The sequence below is a fragment of the Eleginops maclovinus genome, chromosome 19 (assembly GCF_036324505.1).
Source record: "Eleginops maclovinus isolate JMC-PN-2008 ecotype Puerto Natales chromosome 19, JC_Emac_rtc_rv5, whole genome shotgun sequence".
NCBI lineage: Eukaryota > Metazoa > Chordata > Actinopteri > Perciformes > Eleginopidae > Eleginops > Eleginops maclovinus.
In genome coordinates this window covers 10,617,249-10,635,150 of record NC_086367.1, presented here as the reverse complement: position 1 = coordinate 10,635,150, position 17,902 = coordinate 10,617,249, and the positions used below count along the sequence as shown (strand labels likewise).

At 41.5% G+C, this 17,902-nt stretch overlaps 2 protein-coding genes across 2 annotated transcripts; one reads left to right on the top strand and one right to left on the bottom strand.

The window, feature by feature from the left end:
• LOC134882028 (C-1-tetrahydrofolate synthase, cytoplasmic-like) lies at nt 1-13,378 on the bottom strand. Its single transcript, XM_063909678.1, is given in 29 exon segments — nt 1-596; nt 702-799; nt 1,478-1,630; nt 1,770-1,877; nt 2,487-2,664; nt 3,408-3,508; nt 3,704-3,745; nt 4,129-4,268; nt 4,474-4,585; nt 4,673-4,741; nt 4,824-4,964; nt 5,181-5,206; nt 5,209-5,256; nt 5,486-5,588; nt 5,675-5,749; nt 5,826-5,933; nt 6,021-6,067; nt 6,177-6,313; nt 6,513-6,686; nt 6,866-6,963; nt 7,156-7,283; nt 7,390-7,501; nt 7,725-7,861; nt 7,973-8,073; nt 8,200-8,336; nt 10,278-10,331; nt 10,432-10,491; nt 10,602-10,686; nt 13,164-13,378. Coding segments are annotated over 28 exon segments (2,802 nt in total). The 5' UTR covers nt 13,202-13,378; the 3' UTR covers nt 1-596; nt 702-709.
• A 235-nt stretch (nt 13,379-13,613) lies between these two features.
• c19h14orf28 (chromosome 19 C14orf28 homolog) lies at nt 13,614-17,470 on the top strand. The gene is made up of 5 exons (XM_063909006.1): nt 13,614-13,879; nt 14,123-14,647; nt 15,683-15,772; nt 15,862-15,996; nt 16,116-17,470. The coding sequence occupies exons 1-5, from the start codon at nt 13,794-13,796 to the stop codon at nt 16,297-16,299; spliced, it is 1,020 nt and encodes a 339-aa protein (XP_063765076.1). The 5' UTR covers nt 13,614-13,793; the 3' UTR covers nt 16,300-17,470.
• The last annotated feature ends 432 nt before the right edge of the window (nt 17,471-17,902 follow it).

The following is a 17,902-nucleotide window of genomic DNA, read 5'->3' as shown; positions in this document are numbered from 1 at the left end:
TTTCAATCACAGAAACTTTATTTGAAATGTTCTGACGAAAAGTGGAATCCACTCATTTCCCAAATTATGATTCATAGAGCAATGTTAGACATATGTATTAGAAATATTCAATTAGAATATGAGACAGACACAATAGGACACTTGACAAGCAAAAGTAATAAGATTGTTCAAAAAGAAAAACATTATTTAAGGCAGCATTATTCTTTAAATGTATCCCAAAGGCACTCGCAATTGTAAAAGATAATTAGCCCAGAGGAGATACTTGTTGTGCAGTGCACACAAAATATACACAATTGGTTAAATAAGAATCCAATTTAAACACTCAAGAGTTTACGCCAATTATAGTCAGCATTTTCAGATTGTAATAATACAAAAAAGGGACTTGTTTTGTTCAGCATCTGAAAGAATAGTCAATAGGACAATTTACAACTGTTATATTTAAGTTTCTTGATTTCAGCAGCCTTCTGGGAGAGACAAATTATTTACAGATGCAAGGGTTCGAGTGAAAAACATCAACAAGCAAACAGCTCCAGCAGACAAGCTGAGGGCACGTCCAGTTAGTAGTCCATCACATCTTATTAATGCTCACAGGATCTCTACAGATGGGGGATAGAGCAGAAACAACAAAGGCAAGATATTAAACCAGGTACCTGTCAACTCAAATGTGAGATTGTATCTGTAGATCTTAACTAGCTTCTTACCATCTGCCTCAGAAGAGCCCGTTGACCTGCTCAGTCTCAGGGTCAAGATCAATGTCGTAGAAACAAGGTCTGGTGGGCAGACCGGGGATCGTGGGCATCTACAGTAGGAGCAGCAGCGACAGAAAGCCATTTTTAATAAAAGAGTCAATAAATCCATCAATCTAAACAAAACAAAAAATAAATAAAAAACACTTCTGTGGAGAGGAAAAATGAATTTAAGGCGATGACGGGGACTTCATTTGCAAATAAACATGGCTTTTCCTTTATAATATACTGTGAATCACTTTAAAACGGAATTATTTGGTTTTCGGACAGTTGGTTAGATGAAACATGACATTTGAGTCACACATTTGTCTATTTTCTTATCTATTATAGTTTACATAGTTTAATTGGTTGATTAATTATACTAAAATACTTGTTATTAGCCTCTATGGTTAAGATGCCTGGCTTTCTTATTCACACAGATGAACCTTTAGCAAACATAGTTGGTGACACCGTTTGTTTTACAATTCCAGAGTGTATGCAGTTATGAATGGATGCAGTCATTCACCTTCCCTTGAAAGCCATTTTATGCATCTTGCTTGCACAACCTGTTCACAGCAGTGTTTGTCATCATGTTCGTTATTTCAATGAAAGGATAAAGATGGTTGACTGCTGCATTAATAGTAAGCTAATTATAGGACTGACAGATACTTTTAGAAAACCACATTGTAATGTGTCACACCTTAATAACTGAACATGAATCTGCAAGAAAAATGCATTGTTTGTAAGCTCACCGTGCCAACGAGTGGGAACAGGAAGCCGGAGCCCACACTGGCTCGGATGTCTCTGATTGGCAGGATGAAGCCTGAGGGCACGCCCTTTTTGTCTGCCTCATGAGAGAGCGACAGGTGAGTCTTAGCCATGCAGATAGGCAGATTGCTGAAACCCTGAGGGTAGAGGAGTGAACAAAAACATGTATTAGGTTGCTAACAAAAGGACTCATTAAGCATTGTAATCCATTTATAATAACTGCCACTGCCAAAACACAGGTCTGACAAGATGGAGGAAAAAAAACATGTTTCTGACCTGCTTGGTGTAGAGCGCCACCTTGTGTTGAGCCTCTGGGAGAAGCTCAATATCATCTGCTCCGTAGATCTTCTGGGCGATTATTCGAATCTTATCAGCAATAGGGAGCTAAAGAGGAATTATAGCATAAAAAATGAAACATCAAAATGTTGACCCACCAGTGTTTTGTTTAACATACCAAAAATATGATTTCCTAAACTGTTTTTATGTACAGGCAGGAGGGAATGAATTATGAATTGTCAAGCAGTGGCTCAGTCAGTAGGGGCTTTGACTGGGAATCGTAGGGTCGCCGGTTCAAGTCTCCAAACAGACATGAAATATGGAAAGTGGATTGCTACTGCCAGTTCACCTCATAGGCCCTGCTGTGGTGCCCTTGAGCAAGGCACTGGACACCTCCAATCCCCCCTCCCCATTGCTCCCAAGGCGCTGCACGATAGCTGCCCACTGCTCCTAGTACTAGGATGGGTTAAATGCAGAGGACCAATTTCACTGTGTGTGCTCTGCTGTGTGCATGTATGTGACAAATAAAGAGGGTTTCATCCTCTGATTCTATTCTATTAGTGGTCGAGAGCTTGATTTTTTTTAATCTTCAGTGTGCCTTACATTTTCATTCCCCTTTACAGACTAATCTAATATATTAACATGCACATTTTCTGGCATTTGCAAATACTTTCCATAAACCATTTTGAAAAACTCAGAAAATGTCATGGCCCATACCTCCAAATCATAGAGGAACTTGAATTTGCTGGGGGCCTCAGAGGCCCTCTGGACAGCCTGACCCAGGGCCAGAGCACCGGCTCCACCTTCGGCCCAGTGGGAGCAGCGCACGGCGTCGAAGGCTCCAGCAGCTTTGGCCATGCTGCAGACCAGATCCAGCTCCGCCCCAGTGTCTGTCCTGCAGGATGAAACAATAACAGATAAATGTGAGAAATACAGAGGCTTTTGATAATGCACCTCTCAACTACATGTTCATCTACACGTCTATTTATCACCTCAATCTCTTTACTGATGAACTACCCATCTACCTCAAGTGAAGACCATATCTTTTCCTTTGAGATACTGAGGCATGTTTTGTGGATTCTATTCAGTCCAGTCAACACTAATATGAAAACATTTTTTTAACCAAAACTAGATGTATAATCTCTTGACCCAGCTTTAAATTGGTTTTATTTAGCAACAATAAGCTGTAAACAAAACATTGATGAATGTAAATCTAATATTCACTTTCACTAAAGCTTAGTTTTTGCTACCTGCAATCACTCGAGATAAATATGTAGCTCTTCAGCTGCCAGATGCTGCACTATTTTCAACAGGTAGTCACCGTTTATGCAGGGCAGGTGAATACAGAAGGTGTATCAGAGCTTTTTTTCAGTCTAATGCTTTGGGAAACAGGGTTGTGCAGAGGGGTGAGACCGAACCAAAATCAATAAAGTTGCTTGCTGTAAAATAATGTGCTGAAAGTTGCCAACAGACTCTGTAAAACTGAGAGAAACTGCAGGTGGTTATTCTTTGTAGGAAACCTTTATCATAACTTGCCATCATTGGATATATTTTTGTATGAATATATGGATTGTTGAAGCAACTTTAGGTGGTACTGTTAACCCTAGTCCATTGCTACCATGTTCATCCATCACTTACTTGAACGCATTGACGGCCACTACCACCGGTACGCCGAAGTGCTGTGCATTCTCGATCTGCTTCCTCATGTTGCTGCAGCCCTTCTCCAACAGCTCCAGGTTCTACATGAGGGTAAAGACATGCACACATTTTAAAATAAGATTATTAAAAGTTATTTAAGAGCAGCAACTGTGTTTTAATGTGCTGTGCTGCACACCTAATGCGTTTCTGACCAGAAAGCAGACTTGACTTAGCGTCTCCATACAAAACACAAATACACATTGTTAATTACACAAAAAACTCCTGTTATTCATTACCTCCTCAATGTATTCCTTAGGCAGCGGCATCCCAGCAGTGACCTGATAAAATAAGACAAAAGTTTGATTGAAGTAATCCAACAATGAAATCACCAAATCCTATACAGCTGAGGCTATTACAATTGTTTGTTTACAAGTTATTTTAAAATCGTTTGGATGAAGATTAAATGTGAGTTATTGATCATCAGGAAATGTAATTAAACGTCCTCTCTTGAGGAAGAGGAAAGTTTGTTTTGTATAGAGGAAATATTTATTGTGTAAATGCTGATGTTGTGTTGAGAATTCAGTGGAGAATTGCCAAGATGTCAAATTACATAGACTATATGAGAGACTGTTGTGCCTCACCAAGCTAAGATGTGTGTACCAGGTTTATATATCTAAATAACTTTATACTTATTCATATTAAAAACTGTAGTGTTACTCACCGTTGGTCCTCCCCCGTGCATTTTCAGGGCTCGGACGGTGGCCACCAGCACAACCACGTGGGGTCTCAGGCCAGAGTAGCGACACTTGATGTTGAAGAACTTCTCCATGCCGATGTCAGCTCCAAAGCCAGCCTCTGTCACTGTTTTGTAAAATTGACAAGGATTGTGAGACAGAAGAGATTAGTAACAGAATTAGATCTGTGAATAACATCATTCAATTATATGACATCTGGTACTAAATCATTTGTACTGTCAACACAGCAAACAATTTACTGTAGCGATGCAGAACTGAGAAGATAAAGTAAATATTAAAAATACCATAGCCATTTACTCAGATCCACTTACCCACAAAGCCCTCGGGTCCAACCAGCTTTAAAGCAATTTTATCAGCCAGGATGGAAGAGTTGCCGTGGGCAATGTTGGCAAACGGGCCGGCATGGACAAACACAGGCGTTCCCTGTGGATTCAGACGACTCACATGTGACACAAAGCCCAGAACTTGAGGCAACTTCTTTGGCTTGTAAATGTGAATGTGTGTACTCACCTCCAGGGTCTGCATCAGGTTGGGCTTGATGGCATCTCTCATTAGCACAGTTAGCGCGCCGCTTACACCCTACGGAGAAAAACAGCATGATATTATGTTTGCACAATTCTTAAGCAGTTGGTCCAGTCATGAGGGAAAGTGCGGCACTGACCAGGTCCTCTGTGGTGACGGGCTGGCCGCCACGGCTGGTGGCCACAACCATCTTCGCCAGACGCTGACGCATGTCCTCCAGGCTGCTGGTGAGGGCGAGCACCGCCATGATTTCACTGGCCACTGTGATGTCAAACTGAGCCTAGAAAACAGAGAGGACATTAATATCCTCTTATCATCAACATTATGTAGTAAACTAAGAGGTGACACTCAGCATACAAGCAGAAGAGATGAAATCAGACACATTCATTCTACTATAATAAACATTGACGTGTATTCGAGTTTAAACATGGCGTTTCCTCCATTGTCCATCATAATTAAAAACATTTTAAAATTTCGCTGAAATCTAAACACTTACCTCCCTCGTGAATCCCTTTTCAGTTGAGCCTGGCCGATAGTGATCTTTCTCAGGAACCGATCATTGGTATCCAACACTAAAATGAAATTATGAATTCCATCAAAACCAATTAAAGAAACTGCATGATTTGCGATTTGCAATACATTAGCAAAACACTCAGCATATTACCACATTTTTTAAACGCCCTTATCTTGTACTGGGACTTAAGTATAGTGGATATATCACTCTAATGATTCCCTGACTCGCATACAGTGGATTTAATGAGACACATGATGTAATATCATGAAGATCAATAGACTTCTTACCTCTATGCCAGGTGATAGAGCTCGGTTCAATGTCCAGGCGGGCGAAGCGGGTGATCTCTTCTTCAGTCAGAGTCGAGGGATCAGTCTTTTCTATGCCCAGTTTCTAAACAAATAGAGAACAACTTAAATGTCAGACGTATGCTATACTTTGTGAGTAAAAACGTATAAATCTCTGAGACGATCACTAACTCTCAGTCTGTTGATCTGGATCGGGGAGAACGTCCTCTGTCCTCCACTGAGCGGGACCAGGCGGTTATACAGAGCCTGAGGATGAACAGGAATAGAAATATAATCCACACATTACAAAGAGTGTATTTGACAGTCCAAAGGGAGTACCCACCTTGTCAGTTTGTGTCGACTCGTGGAACATGCGAGCATCGATGGCAGCCGCTACCAGGTTGTTTGCAGCCGTGATAGCGTGAATGTCACCGGTGAGATGGAGGTTAAACTAAAATGAACAGACTCGTTATTGTTAGTTTACCTTTGAATTTTTAAACAAACAGTTAAAAACAAACTTGAAAAAGCAGTGTAGTACCTCTTCCATTGGAATGACTTGAGAATATCCACCTCCTGCAGCACCACCTGCAGACAGAAGACTAAATTAAACAAACCAGAGCATGACTCAAAACCTTTCATTTTATCAGCTTGCAAACCCGTGCCACCTCTCACTGCACGTTATTCCACAGCTCACCTTTGATGCCAAACGTTGGCCCCTGAGAAGGCTGTCGGACACAAGCAAACACATTGAGCTTCATTTGGGCTCCCAGGGCCTGGACCAGGCCGATAGTGGTGGTGCTCTTCCCTTCACCAAGGGGGGTGGGTGTAATGCTGTAGACAGAAAATATTATGGAATAAATTAACATGAACAAACACTCATTTTAAATGTTGATGCATGGCATGATGAAGCTGGGGGATTTTTTTTTTATCTTGCTTTAGATTGCAATGTCTAAAGAAATGTACAGTCTGCAGGCCAGGGAAAAACAAACAGTACAGTTGAGTACAGCAGATAAAAGTGCAGTCTGCTTACCCAGTGACCACCACATATTTGCCGTCTGGCTGGGCCTGCAGGCGCTTGATGATACTCAGCTGGACCTTGGCTTTAGTCTTGCCGTAGAGCTCCACCTCTTCGGACAGCAGGCCCACTTCTCTTGCAAGACCATCGATGGGCTTGGGCACGCAGGAGCGGGAAATCACAATGTCGCTGTTGGAGGTAATAAAGACAAAACACAAAATCAATTTCTTATCTTCACATCAAGAGGAAACAGCAAGAAGTGAGAGACAAAAAGCAGTCAAGCAAGTGGTTTTGCTTATAAATAACTAGGTTTAATCCAAGTTAACAGAGCATGTGAACGACAGGATGGGGAAGATTATGAAACAAACCTTGGCACGGGCTTCTGCAGGTTGAGTTTGGTGTAAGAAATGTTCCACTTCCCTGGTTTGTGGCTCTCCAAGAAACGCTTTGCACTCAACACGGTGTTCTAAACACAAACACACACAGAGTTGCGCTTTTTAAATCCAGGTTGTGACTTAAGAAATAATTAATTGAAACGTCCTTCTGTTGACCAAAAAGTGTAATTTTTCGAGTGTACATGCTGGGGTCTAACATAATAAGTATGATAGCAATGATATTAACAAAATGTCCTTTAATGCCACCATTAGATGGAGCTTACCGCCATCAGCATGGCCACAGTCATGGGTCCCACACCTCCGGGCACAGGGGTGATGAAGCCGGCCTGCTCCTTGGCTGAGGCGTAGTGGACGTCACCCACCACCCGCTTACCGCTGGCTTTGGTCTCATCTGAAAACACAGAGAGAAACTTTAACAGTAAATTTACAGTTGTTTGATTCAGTTATTAAACTCCAGAGTGCAATACCCTGAAGCAGAATGAAACGTCGAGTCAAACCTGGGACGTGGTTGATGCCACAGTCGATGACCACTGCTCCCTTCTTGATCCACTCTCCTTTCACCATCTCTGCTTTCCCGATGCCCACAACCAAGATGTCTGCTCGACCCACCTGCACAAAGAAAACAGAGATTAAAATAAGTGACTCTTCCATAAAAATAAAAAAACTCGCAAAACATGCAGTATTGTTTTATACCACACGATGGCAGCATAGCATATGCTATAGCATGTCATAACCAATTAATTGTTTATGATGTTTCAACAACAAGAATGATCAGTTGCATTGATGAGAGGACACATCATATCATTGCAGGGTTGGGTGGAGGCATGTCTACCTCTCCAGGGAGATCAGCTGTTTTAGAGTGGCAGGTGGTGACGGTGGCGTGGTTCCACAGCAGCAGGTCGTGCATCGGTGCGCCCACAATCTTACTGCGACCGATCACTACCGCTTTCTTCCCTGCTACAGACACACCTGTAGAGAGGAGATTGATAAATGACTTCTAGGCTTATTCAATTATTTGTCGTATACTTTCAAAGCACAGATTATTTTTTTTGTTTAAGGGGTGTATGAAGTTGTGTTTACCTGTCTGTCTGATCAACTCCATGCAGCCGTTTGGTGTGCAGGGGATGAAGCAGTCGCCCAAGTCCCCGCGCGACAGCTTCCCCGCATTGACGCTTGTCAGCCTGTGGATGGATCGGAAGATGTTGAACATTGCAATGAAAGCTCTCTAACATTCGAGAGATTTTCCTTCTTTCAACCAGACTCAACAGAGGCAAATAACCACCAAAAAGTAAACCCTTTGTGCCTACCCGTCTACATCCTTCTCTGGGGCCACGGCGTTGGTAACCTTCTCGGTGTCCATTTTGTGAATTGAGTCTAAGGGCAGCTGCACGATGAGGCCGTGGATAGACGAGTTCTCGTTCACCTCTGTGATGCTGTGAAGAACCTACGGACAGACAGCCTTTACCATCCCATGTCCTTTCAGGGTCATTAACCTTACTATCCTTTTTTTGTTATGGCACCAAAAGCATCCTTAATGTTAAACTTTGCTCCAATCTCACTGCACTGAAAAACAAGAGTCTTAATGTGAGTGTGTTTGGAAGTTAACTTTTGAAATGTAATAAGTAGTTTACTAGTTACCCTGTTAAAACATGTACAGTGGGGAGAACAAGTATTTGATACACTGCTGATTTTGCAGGTTTTCCCACTTACAAAGCATGTAGAGGTCTGTCATTTTTATCATAGGTACTCTTCAACTGTGAGAGACGGAATGTAAAACAAAAATCCAGAAAATCCCATTGTGTGATTTTTAAATAATTAATTAGCATTATATTGCATGACATAAGTATTTGATCACCTACCAACCAGTGAGAATTCCGGCTCTCACAGACCTGTTAGTTTTTCTTTAAGAAGCCCTCCTGTTCTCCACTCATTACCTGTATTAACTGCACCTGTTTGAACTCGTTACCTGTATAAAAGAGACCTGTCCACACACTCAATCAAACAGACTCCAACCTCTCCACAATGGCCAAGACTAGAGAGCTGTGTAAGGACATCAGGGATAAAATTGTAAACCTGCACAAGGCTGGGTTGCCCATCCAGCCCATCCCAGCTGCTTGCCTATTGGCAGAGGTGAGAAGGCAACAACTGTTGGCTCAATTATTAGAAAATGGAAGAAGTTCAAGATGACGGTCAATCTCCCTCGGTCTGGGGCTCCATGCAAGATCTCACCTCGTGGGGCATCAATGATCATGAGGAAGGTGAGGGATCAGCCCAGAACTACACGGCAGGACCTGGTCAATGACCTGAAGAGAGCTTGGACCACAGTCTCAAAGAAAACCATTAGTAACACACTACGCCGTCAAGGTCCCCCTGCTCAAGCCAGCGCATGTCCTGGCCCGTCTGAAGTTTGCCAATGGCCATCTGGATGATCCAGAGGAGGAATGGGAGAGGTCATGTGGTCTGATGAGACAAAAATAGAGCTTTTTGGTCTAAACTCCACTCGCCGTGTTTGGAGTAAGAAGAACGATGAGTACAACCCCAAGAACACCATCCCAACTGTGAAGCATGGAGGTGGAAACATCATTTTTTGGGGATGCTTTTCTGCAAAGGGGACAGGACGACTGCACCGCATTGAGGGGAGGCTGGATGGGGCCATGTATCGCGAGATCTTGGCCAACAACCTCCTTCCCTCAGTAAGAGCAGTGAAGATGGCTCGTGGCTGGGTCTTCCAGCATGACAATGACCCAAAACACACAGCAAGGGCAACTAAGGAGTGGCTCCGTAAGAAGCATCTCAAGGTCCTGGAGTGGCCTAGCCAGTCTCCAGTCCTGAACCCAATAGAAAATCTTTGGAGGGAGCTGAAAGTCCGTATTGCCCAGCGACAGCCCCGAAACCTGAAGGATCTGGAGAAGATCTGGATGAAGGAGTGGGTCAAAGTCCCTGCTGCAGTGTGTGCAAACCTGGTCAAGAACTACAGGAAACGTCTGATCTCTGTAATTGCAAACAAAGGTTTCTGTACCAAATATTAAGTTCTGTTTTTCTGATGTATCAAATACTTATGTCATGCAGTAAAATGCAAATTAATTACTTAAAAATCATACAATGTGATTTTCTGGATTGTTGTTTTAGATTCCTTCTCTCACAGTTGAAGAGTACCTATGATACAAATGACAGACCTCTACATGCTTTGTAAGTGGGAAAACCTGCCAAATCGGCAGTGTATCAAATACTTGTTCTCCCCACTGTATATATTTTATATTATCCAGTTACCATAACCGAGGACAATTACATAATATGAGTCCAACACAGTAACTAGTTGCATATTAAAATTGTACACAGTCAAATAAAAGGCTGGGCAACAATAAAACTTCAAATCCACTCTCACCTCCTCCTCCGTTGCAGTGTTGGGAAGCCTCAAGTGTGTAGCGGTTATTCCGATCTGTGTTCATAGAAGCAGATATTAGACCCAAATTTGAGACTGATTGCAAACAGTGTGTAAAATGTGTGATGTACACACTGTATGTAAATTCATTTTGTACCTCTGCTGCAGCCTTTAACTTCATGCTGATGTACAGATTTGAATCATCGCGGTCGCCAACCTGCAGAGGACAACCATACAATTAGAAATGGGTAACTTCTCTATGCAAAAGTAGCAGACAAACAAAAAAGCTTTTACTAAGACGGGTTCCTGTTTCAAGTTTACACTTACCTGCAAAACCACCAGGCCGGGTTTGAAGTTTGGGTCCTGAAGCTTCATCTGTTCCACATCTTTCTTCAGACCTTCCCTCACCTGCCTGAGAAGGAAAGACAACAGATCAAAAACCAAGTCTCTTGTTAATCACAATCAGAAATACTTTATTTATCCCAAACTGGGAAATGTAGTCATCTAAATCGAAATTTAGTGACAAGTGTATTATATTAAAAGGAAAGAGAACGACCATATTGTACACAAGCCACGAGGCTAGCCCATTGTGCTCTTTGTGCTCAAATACATGCTATTTGGCTTCCTTATTGTGAAAATGGTATTCATTCTTCAAATCTGCACTCTCAATCTCCACTGCATATGCAAAGCCAGGTTATCAGAGTCAATTGAAAATAAAAAGAATCTTATCTTTGGTCTTTATCTTTATCTTTGTTTGTTGTCCACTCAACTTGTACAGTAGATTAACTCAAGTCAACTAAACCAATCAAACACAAGACAGCAGTGACACAAAGATACTGGACTATAACTTTAGCCATTACAATTCATTATAAGATCTAGCACATCAGTTTGAATCTCAAACCTGACTGCACTTCTTTTCTTATACTAATCACAACAAATGAGCTTTATTGACTTCATCCACCGTGTTGCTCAAAAGCTCTGAAGATAGACTGACGACCACATTTGAAACTCTTACAGATGAAACAGACTCAGATTAAACGGTGTCTTTGTGCATCACATGAACTTCATTGGCATGATAGAATACACCACGTGATTACAATTGATTAAGGATGCATGACCAAATGGAGTGACACCACTTTGAACTACCTTTAAAGTAACTTTTGAGAGTTTTTGACCAAATGACATAGAAAACTCGTGTTTTACATTTCTAATCTTTATCCAAAAGGACAAAATAACCTAAGACACTGTGATCTTAATTTCTTCAAGCCCCATTTAAAAGAGCAGGCATTTTAAAGCAGATAGCCTATTACAAAAAACAGCTTTCAATTTTTCTAAAATCAACATGTACAAACAATGTACACTGCCCGGCCAAAAAAAAGGTAACACACTTTAATATTCGTTGGACCGCCTTTAGCTTTGATTACGGCACGCATTCGCTGTGGCATCGTTTCCCCAAGCTTCTGCAATCTCACAACATTTATTTCTGTCTTGCATACATCGGACCACTGTGCAAAAGTCTTCTCCAGCACATCCCAAAGATTCTCTATCAGGTTCAGGTCTGGACTCTGTGGTGCCAATCCATGTGTGAAAATGATGTCTCATGCTCCCTGAACCACCCTTTCACAATTTGAGCCCGATGGATCCTGGAATTGTCATCTTGGAACATGCCCGTGCCATCAGGGAAGAAAAAATCCATTGATGGAATAACCTGGTCATTCAGTATTCAGGTAGTCAGCTGACCTCATTCTTTGGCCACAGGCTTGTGACCTTTTTTTTGGCTGGGCAGTGTATATCAAATACCTTTTTTAAAAAACTTTCTTTTAAGGACAATATTTCACATATGACCTGCCCTTTGTTGCTTAAAATGTATTCACAAAAAAGGAGGCCGGAGTAAATTAGGGCCTACCATATAAATGTGTAATTCTAACTCAGAGAAACTCATATCAAACCTAAATCCATAAAGGTAGGTCTCTTGTAGAGAACTATCAATGATTAGCTTCTGTCAAGCTTCAAAAATAATGAATGTAAATCCTCCTACTGAATGCATGATGATCTGTGAATTGAATTACTAATGAGTACTGTGACAGAACTAATGAGTACTGTGAGGGGATTTTAACAGGGCGCAGGCTGTTATGTCTTGTGACAAGCACATGCAACTCAATTAAATGTTTAGTCTCTTTACCAAAAAAAACCTCTCCTGCACTTTGCATGGTCAGCAATATTTGGATACATTCAAACTGTAAACTAATAAAAACATAAGAAACTATTCCAATAAATATTAAAACAGTTAGAAAAAGCAGGTTAGTTGAACAAGTTAGGTTTTCGTGAGGGGGAGCTTGTCATCACCTGAGGTCACTGTACCAACAGGGCAAAGATCATATCATACAAACACAGCCTCTTACATAATGCTGGAGGATGTTCAACCATTCATTCCGAAGTGTTCAATGATCTGACTTGTAATACCTCCGAATTACAGTCATATGCCAGTGCATTAAGTATGACCACATTGAGACTTATCCACCTTTCAGTAAATAAATATACCATTCAACTTGAGAAAGAGTACACTGGGATTTTTAAGCTGGTTGATTTGGCTGTATAGTAACTGTTGGGGCACACTTCATTCACGTGGACCGCCTAAAGTGCAACCAATTCAATTAAGTTATAAAAGAATGTTGTGCTGCAAACACTGACAAGAAAATACGATAACAATATACAACAACTGTCTTTTAAACATGCATAATGCATAAGAGAATAACTGTTTTATGACTCAAGTGACGTTAACCTTACAAGTTAGCAGTTTAGTTAGCCAGCACACACACACGTTTCGTCACGCTGTTAACACCTATTTCGTTCTATATGCAGCAATAAATGTGCAGGTCTGTTACTTACGCTGAAACCTCTTTCCCGCTTATGATTTGAGCTGACATCTTTCTGGTCCCAAAGATCCTTGTTGTAAGATGCTGGGGTCTCGTGCACACATTTGCAGCCTGACCAGAAGAGAGGAGCACGGTGAGGACTCGCAAAACTTAACTTTACTCAAAAGACGTTGGGAGTCAAAGGTGGGGGCGTAGGCTGCATACACAACTCAAGCACTACAAATGAAAATCAGCGTATTAACTTTCAGGAATATCGTTAAGGAGGGCATGACGACAGAGAAGGGCGTAACCATTGAAAAACTGTCAACCCTGACAGCCAATCGCATGCCTATTATACCGTACAAGTAGAACCTCATAACCCATAGGATTCCTAGTTTTTAAGGGCGTGTGGTGATGGGCGGGACTACACTGAATGTAATAACAATGAAAACCAGCAGAGGGAAGCACTGTATTTACACGGCGCTCTGATATGGGTTGAAAAACCCAGCAGTGTTTGTATTTGTCCAACTTGACGTTACATTGGGATTGTTTTTGATTCTTGCAAGGGCGTCATCACTCTAATAACCACCAGAAAGTGCTAGAAAAACTATACTTAGATAGATAGCTTCAGTCCGATTCAAGACATGAAGAAATACCGAGAGCTATGGAGAGTAGATACTGTGTTTTGAGCGATACTGAAGACTTCCAAACGCTAATTGCAAACACTGAGAACAATCTCTACTTCGAAAGGTACAAAGATAGCAGCTGCTAATGTGTAAAGCTAGCATGCGTTTGGGGGTTTGTCTATTCCCTGAACGGGGCGTTACTTGACATTGCGTTGCTTGTTTTGTTATTTCCAGCTGACATACGTATGTTTACATAGTCCGACTTTGTGGAAATGCCGCCGTCTCTTATCGTTATCTAGTCTAAACCCATACGTGCAACAAACAAAACCCCTCTGTCTATTCCTCTGCCATACATATGTCTCTTTAGGTCTAAGACACTGTTTGAGGAAATCCGTGCCTCCATCAACAACAATGAGGAAGAGGATCGCTCCTTCTGGAGGCCTGTGCTGCCTTGGGGGGGTGTCTTTACCATTAAAGCAGGACGAAAGGCTATATCCTGCACCCCTCTGTACGTCAAAATCAACCTCAAAAACACCTGCACCATCGATGGCTTCCTCGTGATCCTGTATGTGATCCTACGGGACAACCAGGGCTTTCCCAGGGAGCTGGCTGTGTTCCTGGGCAAGCAGTTTGTGGAGTACTTCCTCAACCTGATGGACTCCTGTGACTACACCACAGTGAAGATGCTGTGGATCTTGGACAGGATGTCTAAAAGACAGTACCGCTCTCAGGTGCACCAGACAGCATTGGAGATTGACCTGTTTGGAAATGAGCACGAGAACTTCACAGAGAACCTGGAGAACCTCCTGTCCTCCATACAGGAGAGCCTGTGCACCAACTGGAGCTGCCCCAGCCGCTTCCAGGAGTTCATCAAGGTTACAATTAAAATCAGGTACAATGCACACAGGGGGGTAATATTATCTGGATGTTACACAGTGAACTGGATGCAACTTCTTAGAGAATCTTTGTATTATGACCAGTGGTGGGATGCAACTGTACTTTAGTAGAAATCCAAGCTACTTGTACTTTACTGGAGTGGTTGCCTTTTCTGCTCTATACTCCACTACATCTTAGTGACAAATATTGTACTTTTCTCTCAAAGACATTGTCTGACGGCTTTAGTTTAGTTTCAGATTCATTTTTCATCCCCTTCCTGTGCTGTGAAACTCTTTTTATAAAGTATAAAGTTTTGCTTAATGTGTTTTGAAATTCTCTAACTTCTTAAGCTTAATAAACGATTCAAAAAGGATCAGCTGCAAAATGCATGGTCTCAAAGTTGAAACATCACGTTTATCCTCAATTGCTCATGAAAACATATATTTTTAGAGATGTATGGCTCTTACAGGACAGTGATGCTAAAACATCTTTGATGATGTTATAGAATACAATGCATTAATGGAGATTAAAATACACTACAGTATGAAAAGAGTTTAAAAATAACACAATTAAATAAAATGCAACATACACATTTATGCAGCAGAACAACTAATCCAGATATCCAAATATAATAGTAAAACACTTAAAAAGGAACAAATAAGTAAAACATTTGAACACTTCTTCCGCTACTGCTCAGGACATAGACCAGCTTTGCACCAACTGTCTTTATCTAGTGATCATCTGTAGCAAATGCTTAAAATATCAATTGTCTCTCTGGCCTTTGTCCCTGTAAACAGTCCTTGTCAACACTTTAAATATTACTTATGGCTCAGGTCAACTGCCATATGGATCCATCCTAAAGAGATTAAGTTCACCCCCTGACATACTAACCTGTAAAAATCCACCTGTTCATGTGTATGTTAATCCATATGTGTATGCACCCATCTGAATTGTCTCTGTATGAGGTCGTTTTTCTTTTACAAAGTAATTCAGTGCTAGTCAATGGTGTGTTGTTGACAAGAATTCCATTTGTGATATTTTTTTCCTCCAGCCCTCCTCATGAGCTTCCTCACAGAGACCCCATCCAGTCGGCCGTGGACGAGTTCTTCTGCCCCAAACTCCTGCTCTGCTCAGAACTGGGGTGAGACACAGGGAGGGTGATACCATCTATATTTCCCTCCAGTATTATCTCACTTCCTTTGCAAATGGATCCGTTTTTTTATTTAACAGGTGTGATGGACTGAGGGAGTTTTCTCAGAGGGTTTTCTGCCATGGGCCCCCACCCTTTGTCATTCTCAACATGCAGCAGTGGAAGTCAGAGGAGCTGTCCTATGTTCCATACCATCTGGCTCTCTGCCAGCACAGGTATGGAGCTTCATTGGTACTCAAGAAAAAGGATTATTTAAAAAATAATCCCCAATTGACAGATAAAAAAAACTGGCTAACTAAAGCTCAACTGATAATTAGAACTCTTTTCTACACAGGTACTTGCTAGAAGGTGCCACGCTCTTCAACAAGGAGGAGAATCACTACTCTGCAGCCTTCCAGATAGACGGCTGCTGGATGCACTATGACGGTCTGAGGAGCGACAACCTCATCCTGCTGCACCGGCCGCCGGAGCTCCTGCTACTCTCCTCTCTGGTCTATATCCGCGCCTCCGACAAGTGAACTTATCACACAAACTTCCTCCAAATATTTTCCACCATGCTTCTCTACTTATTATCATTAGTCATTCCTGTAAGCGTCCTCTGCTGAATTACACATGCTCTATTTTACCTAAATGCTTGCAGAAATCCTAATTTGAAAAAAATTGAAATAGCTTTTTTTTGCGCTTGGTATCCAAGAGTATAATGGACTATAATAGTTCTGGCTTGATATGCCTAAATGACAGCAGCAGTGAGTAATGCATATGCAGTTACCCGACAAACAAGCAAGATTGATGTGTTAAAAAGCCATGGTTAATGGATTACACTCTGAGGGTGCAGTTGCTATTGTTTATCAATAAGGGATGATAGTGACTGTATATCACATCTCTATTAAAATTGCAAGTTTGAATAGAGTTACAATTTTGGCAGATGAATTGTACAAGTATGAATATCAGCCCTAACTGGTGCCTTTTCTATTTACACTATGGTCTGAGGATAAGAAACAACCAAACAAGGCTATTGTCCCTGTCCAGGTTAACTCTTTTGATGTTAATATGTCTTAAATTGGAGGCAGGCATTCCATACAAAGATTGAGTGTTAAAATAAATATATCTTCAATGGTTGAAGGATGGTGGCCGTATGAAAGATATTTTTTCTGTCACTACAACACAGGAAACATATTTACATGTTAAGAAACAAGTGTTGACCTAAAAAGGCCCCTATTATGCTAATTTTCCGATTCATATTTGTATTTTGTTTCTGTACTGTGACATTTACATGCTTTAATGTTCAAAAAGGTCTTTATTTTCCTCAAACTGTCTGAAAGGCAGTACCTCTTTTCCGCCTGTCTGAAACCAGAGCGCAGTCAATAGAAGCGAGTGTTGCGTAGTGATGTCACTATGGAGGTGTTTCAGGCAGGAGGGGGGAGGGGGGGGGGGGAGTGTGTGGGAACTCCGACGGGAACTTTTGGATTTTAGCCTTTGCAGACCCTTAGCATGCAATAAAACCTATATACCACACTACAGGAAAGGGAAAACCATAATAAGCATAATAGACCCTCTTTAAGGAGTACTTGGCCTTACACAGTGCCTCTGCCAAAGAACGTTCTGGAAGTGAATCCTGTTGCACAGGTCATTGATCGTTATGAGTTGTCGATTGTCTTCCTATGCAGAATAAAAGTATTTTGGATTACACTTGTATTGAAGTATTTTGTTGGATGTGTATAACAAGAAGAGCCACATTAAAGCAGACAGTACCTTTTAAGGCAGGCATTTATTTTAAACTGGGTACAACTGCACCACACAAACTGACTAAAATGTATGTAAAATGTCTTCAATCAAAACATGGTCAAATGTGAAAAGCTACAGTTTCTACGCCTAAGGTTATCTTGTACTTCCAGTATTAATCCACAGGATATAAAATTCAAGATCATCACCTTACTCCAGACACACAATGAGGGGGGAAATGTAAAAGAAGCAGAGTGGTCATTTGGCTAACATTGACATCAGTTTCAAAGGGTTTTTCTTTCAGACACAGAGTGGCAGTCCATAGCAGATCAGAGGTGTTAGTCATCCATCTGCTTTCTTTGAACAAGCACTTTGGTGAGAGTGGTGGCAAAAACATGA

Excerpts from the sequence above, each read along its gene's own strand:
- c19h14orf28 (XM_063909006.1), top strand. The coding sequence starts at position 13,794 with ATGGAGAGTAGATACTGTGTTTTGAGCGATACTGAAGACTTCCAAACG. Across the intron at positions 13,880-14,122 it reads AACAATCTCTACTTCGAAAG|GTCTAAGACACTGTTTGAGG; the intron begins GTACAAAGATAG and ends ATGTCTCTTTAG. Across the intron at positions 15,997-16,115 it reads CTGGCTCTCTGCCAGCACAG|GTACTTGCTAGAAGGTGCCA; the intron begins GTATGGAGCTTC and ends TTTTCTACACAG.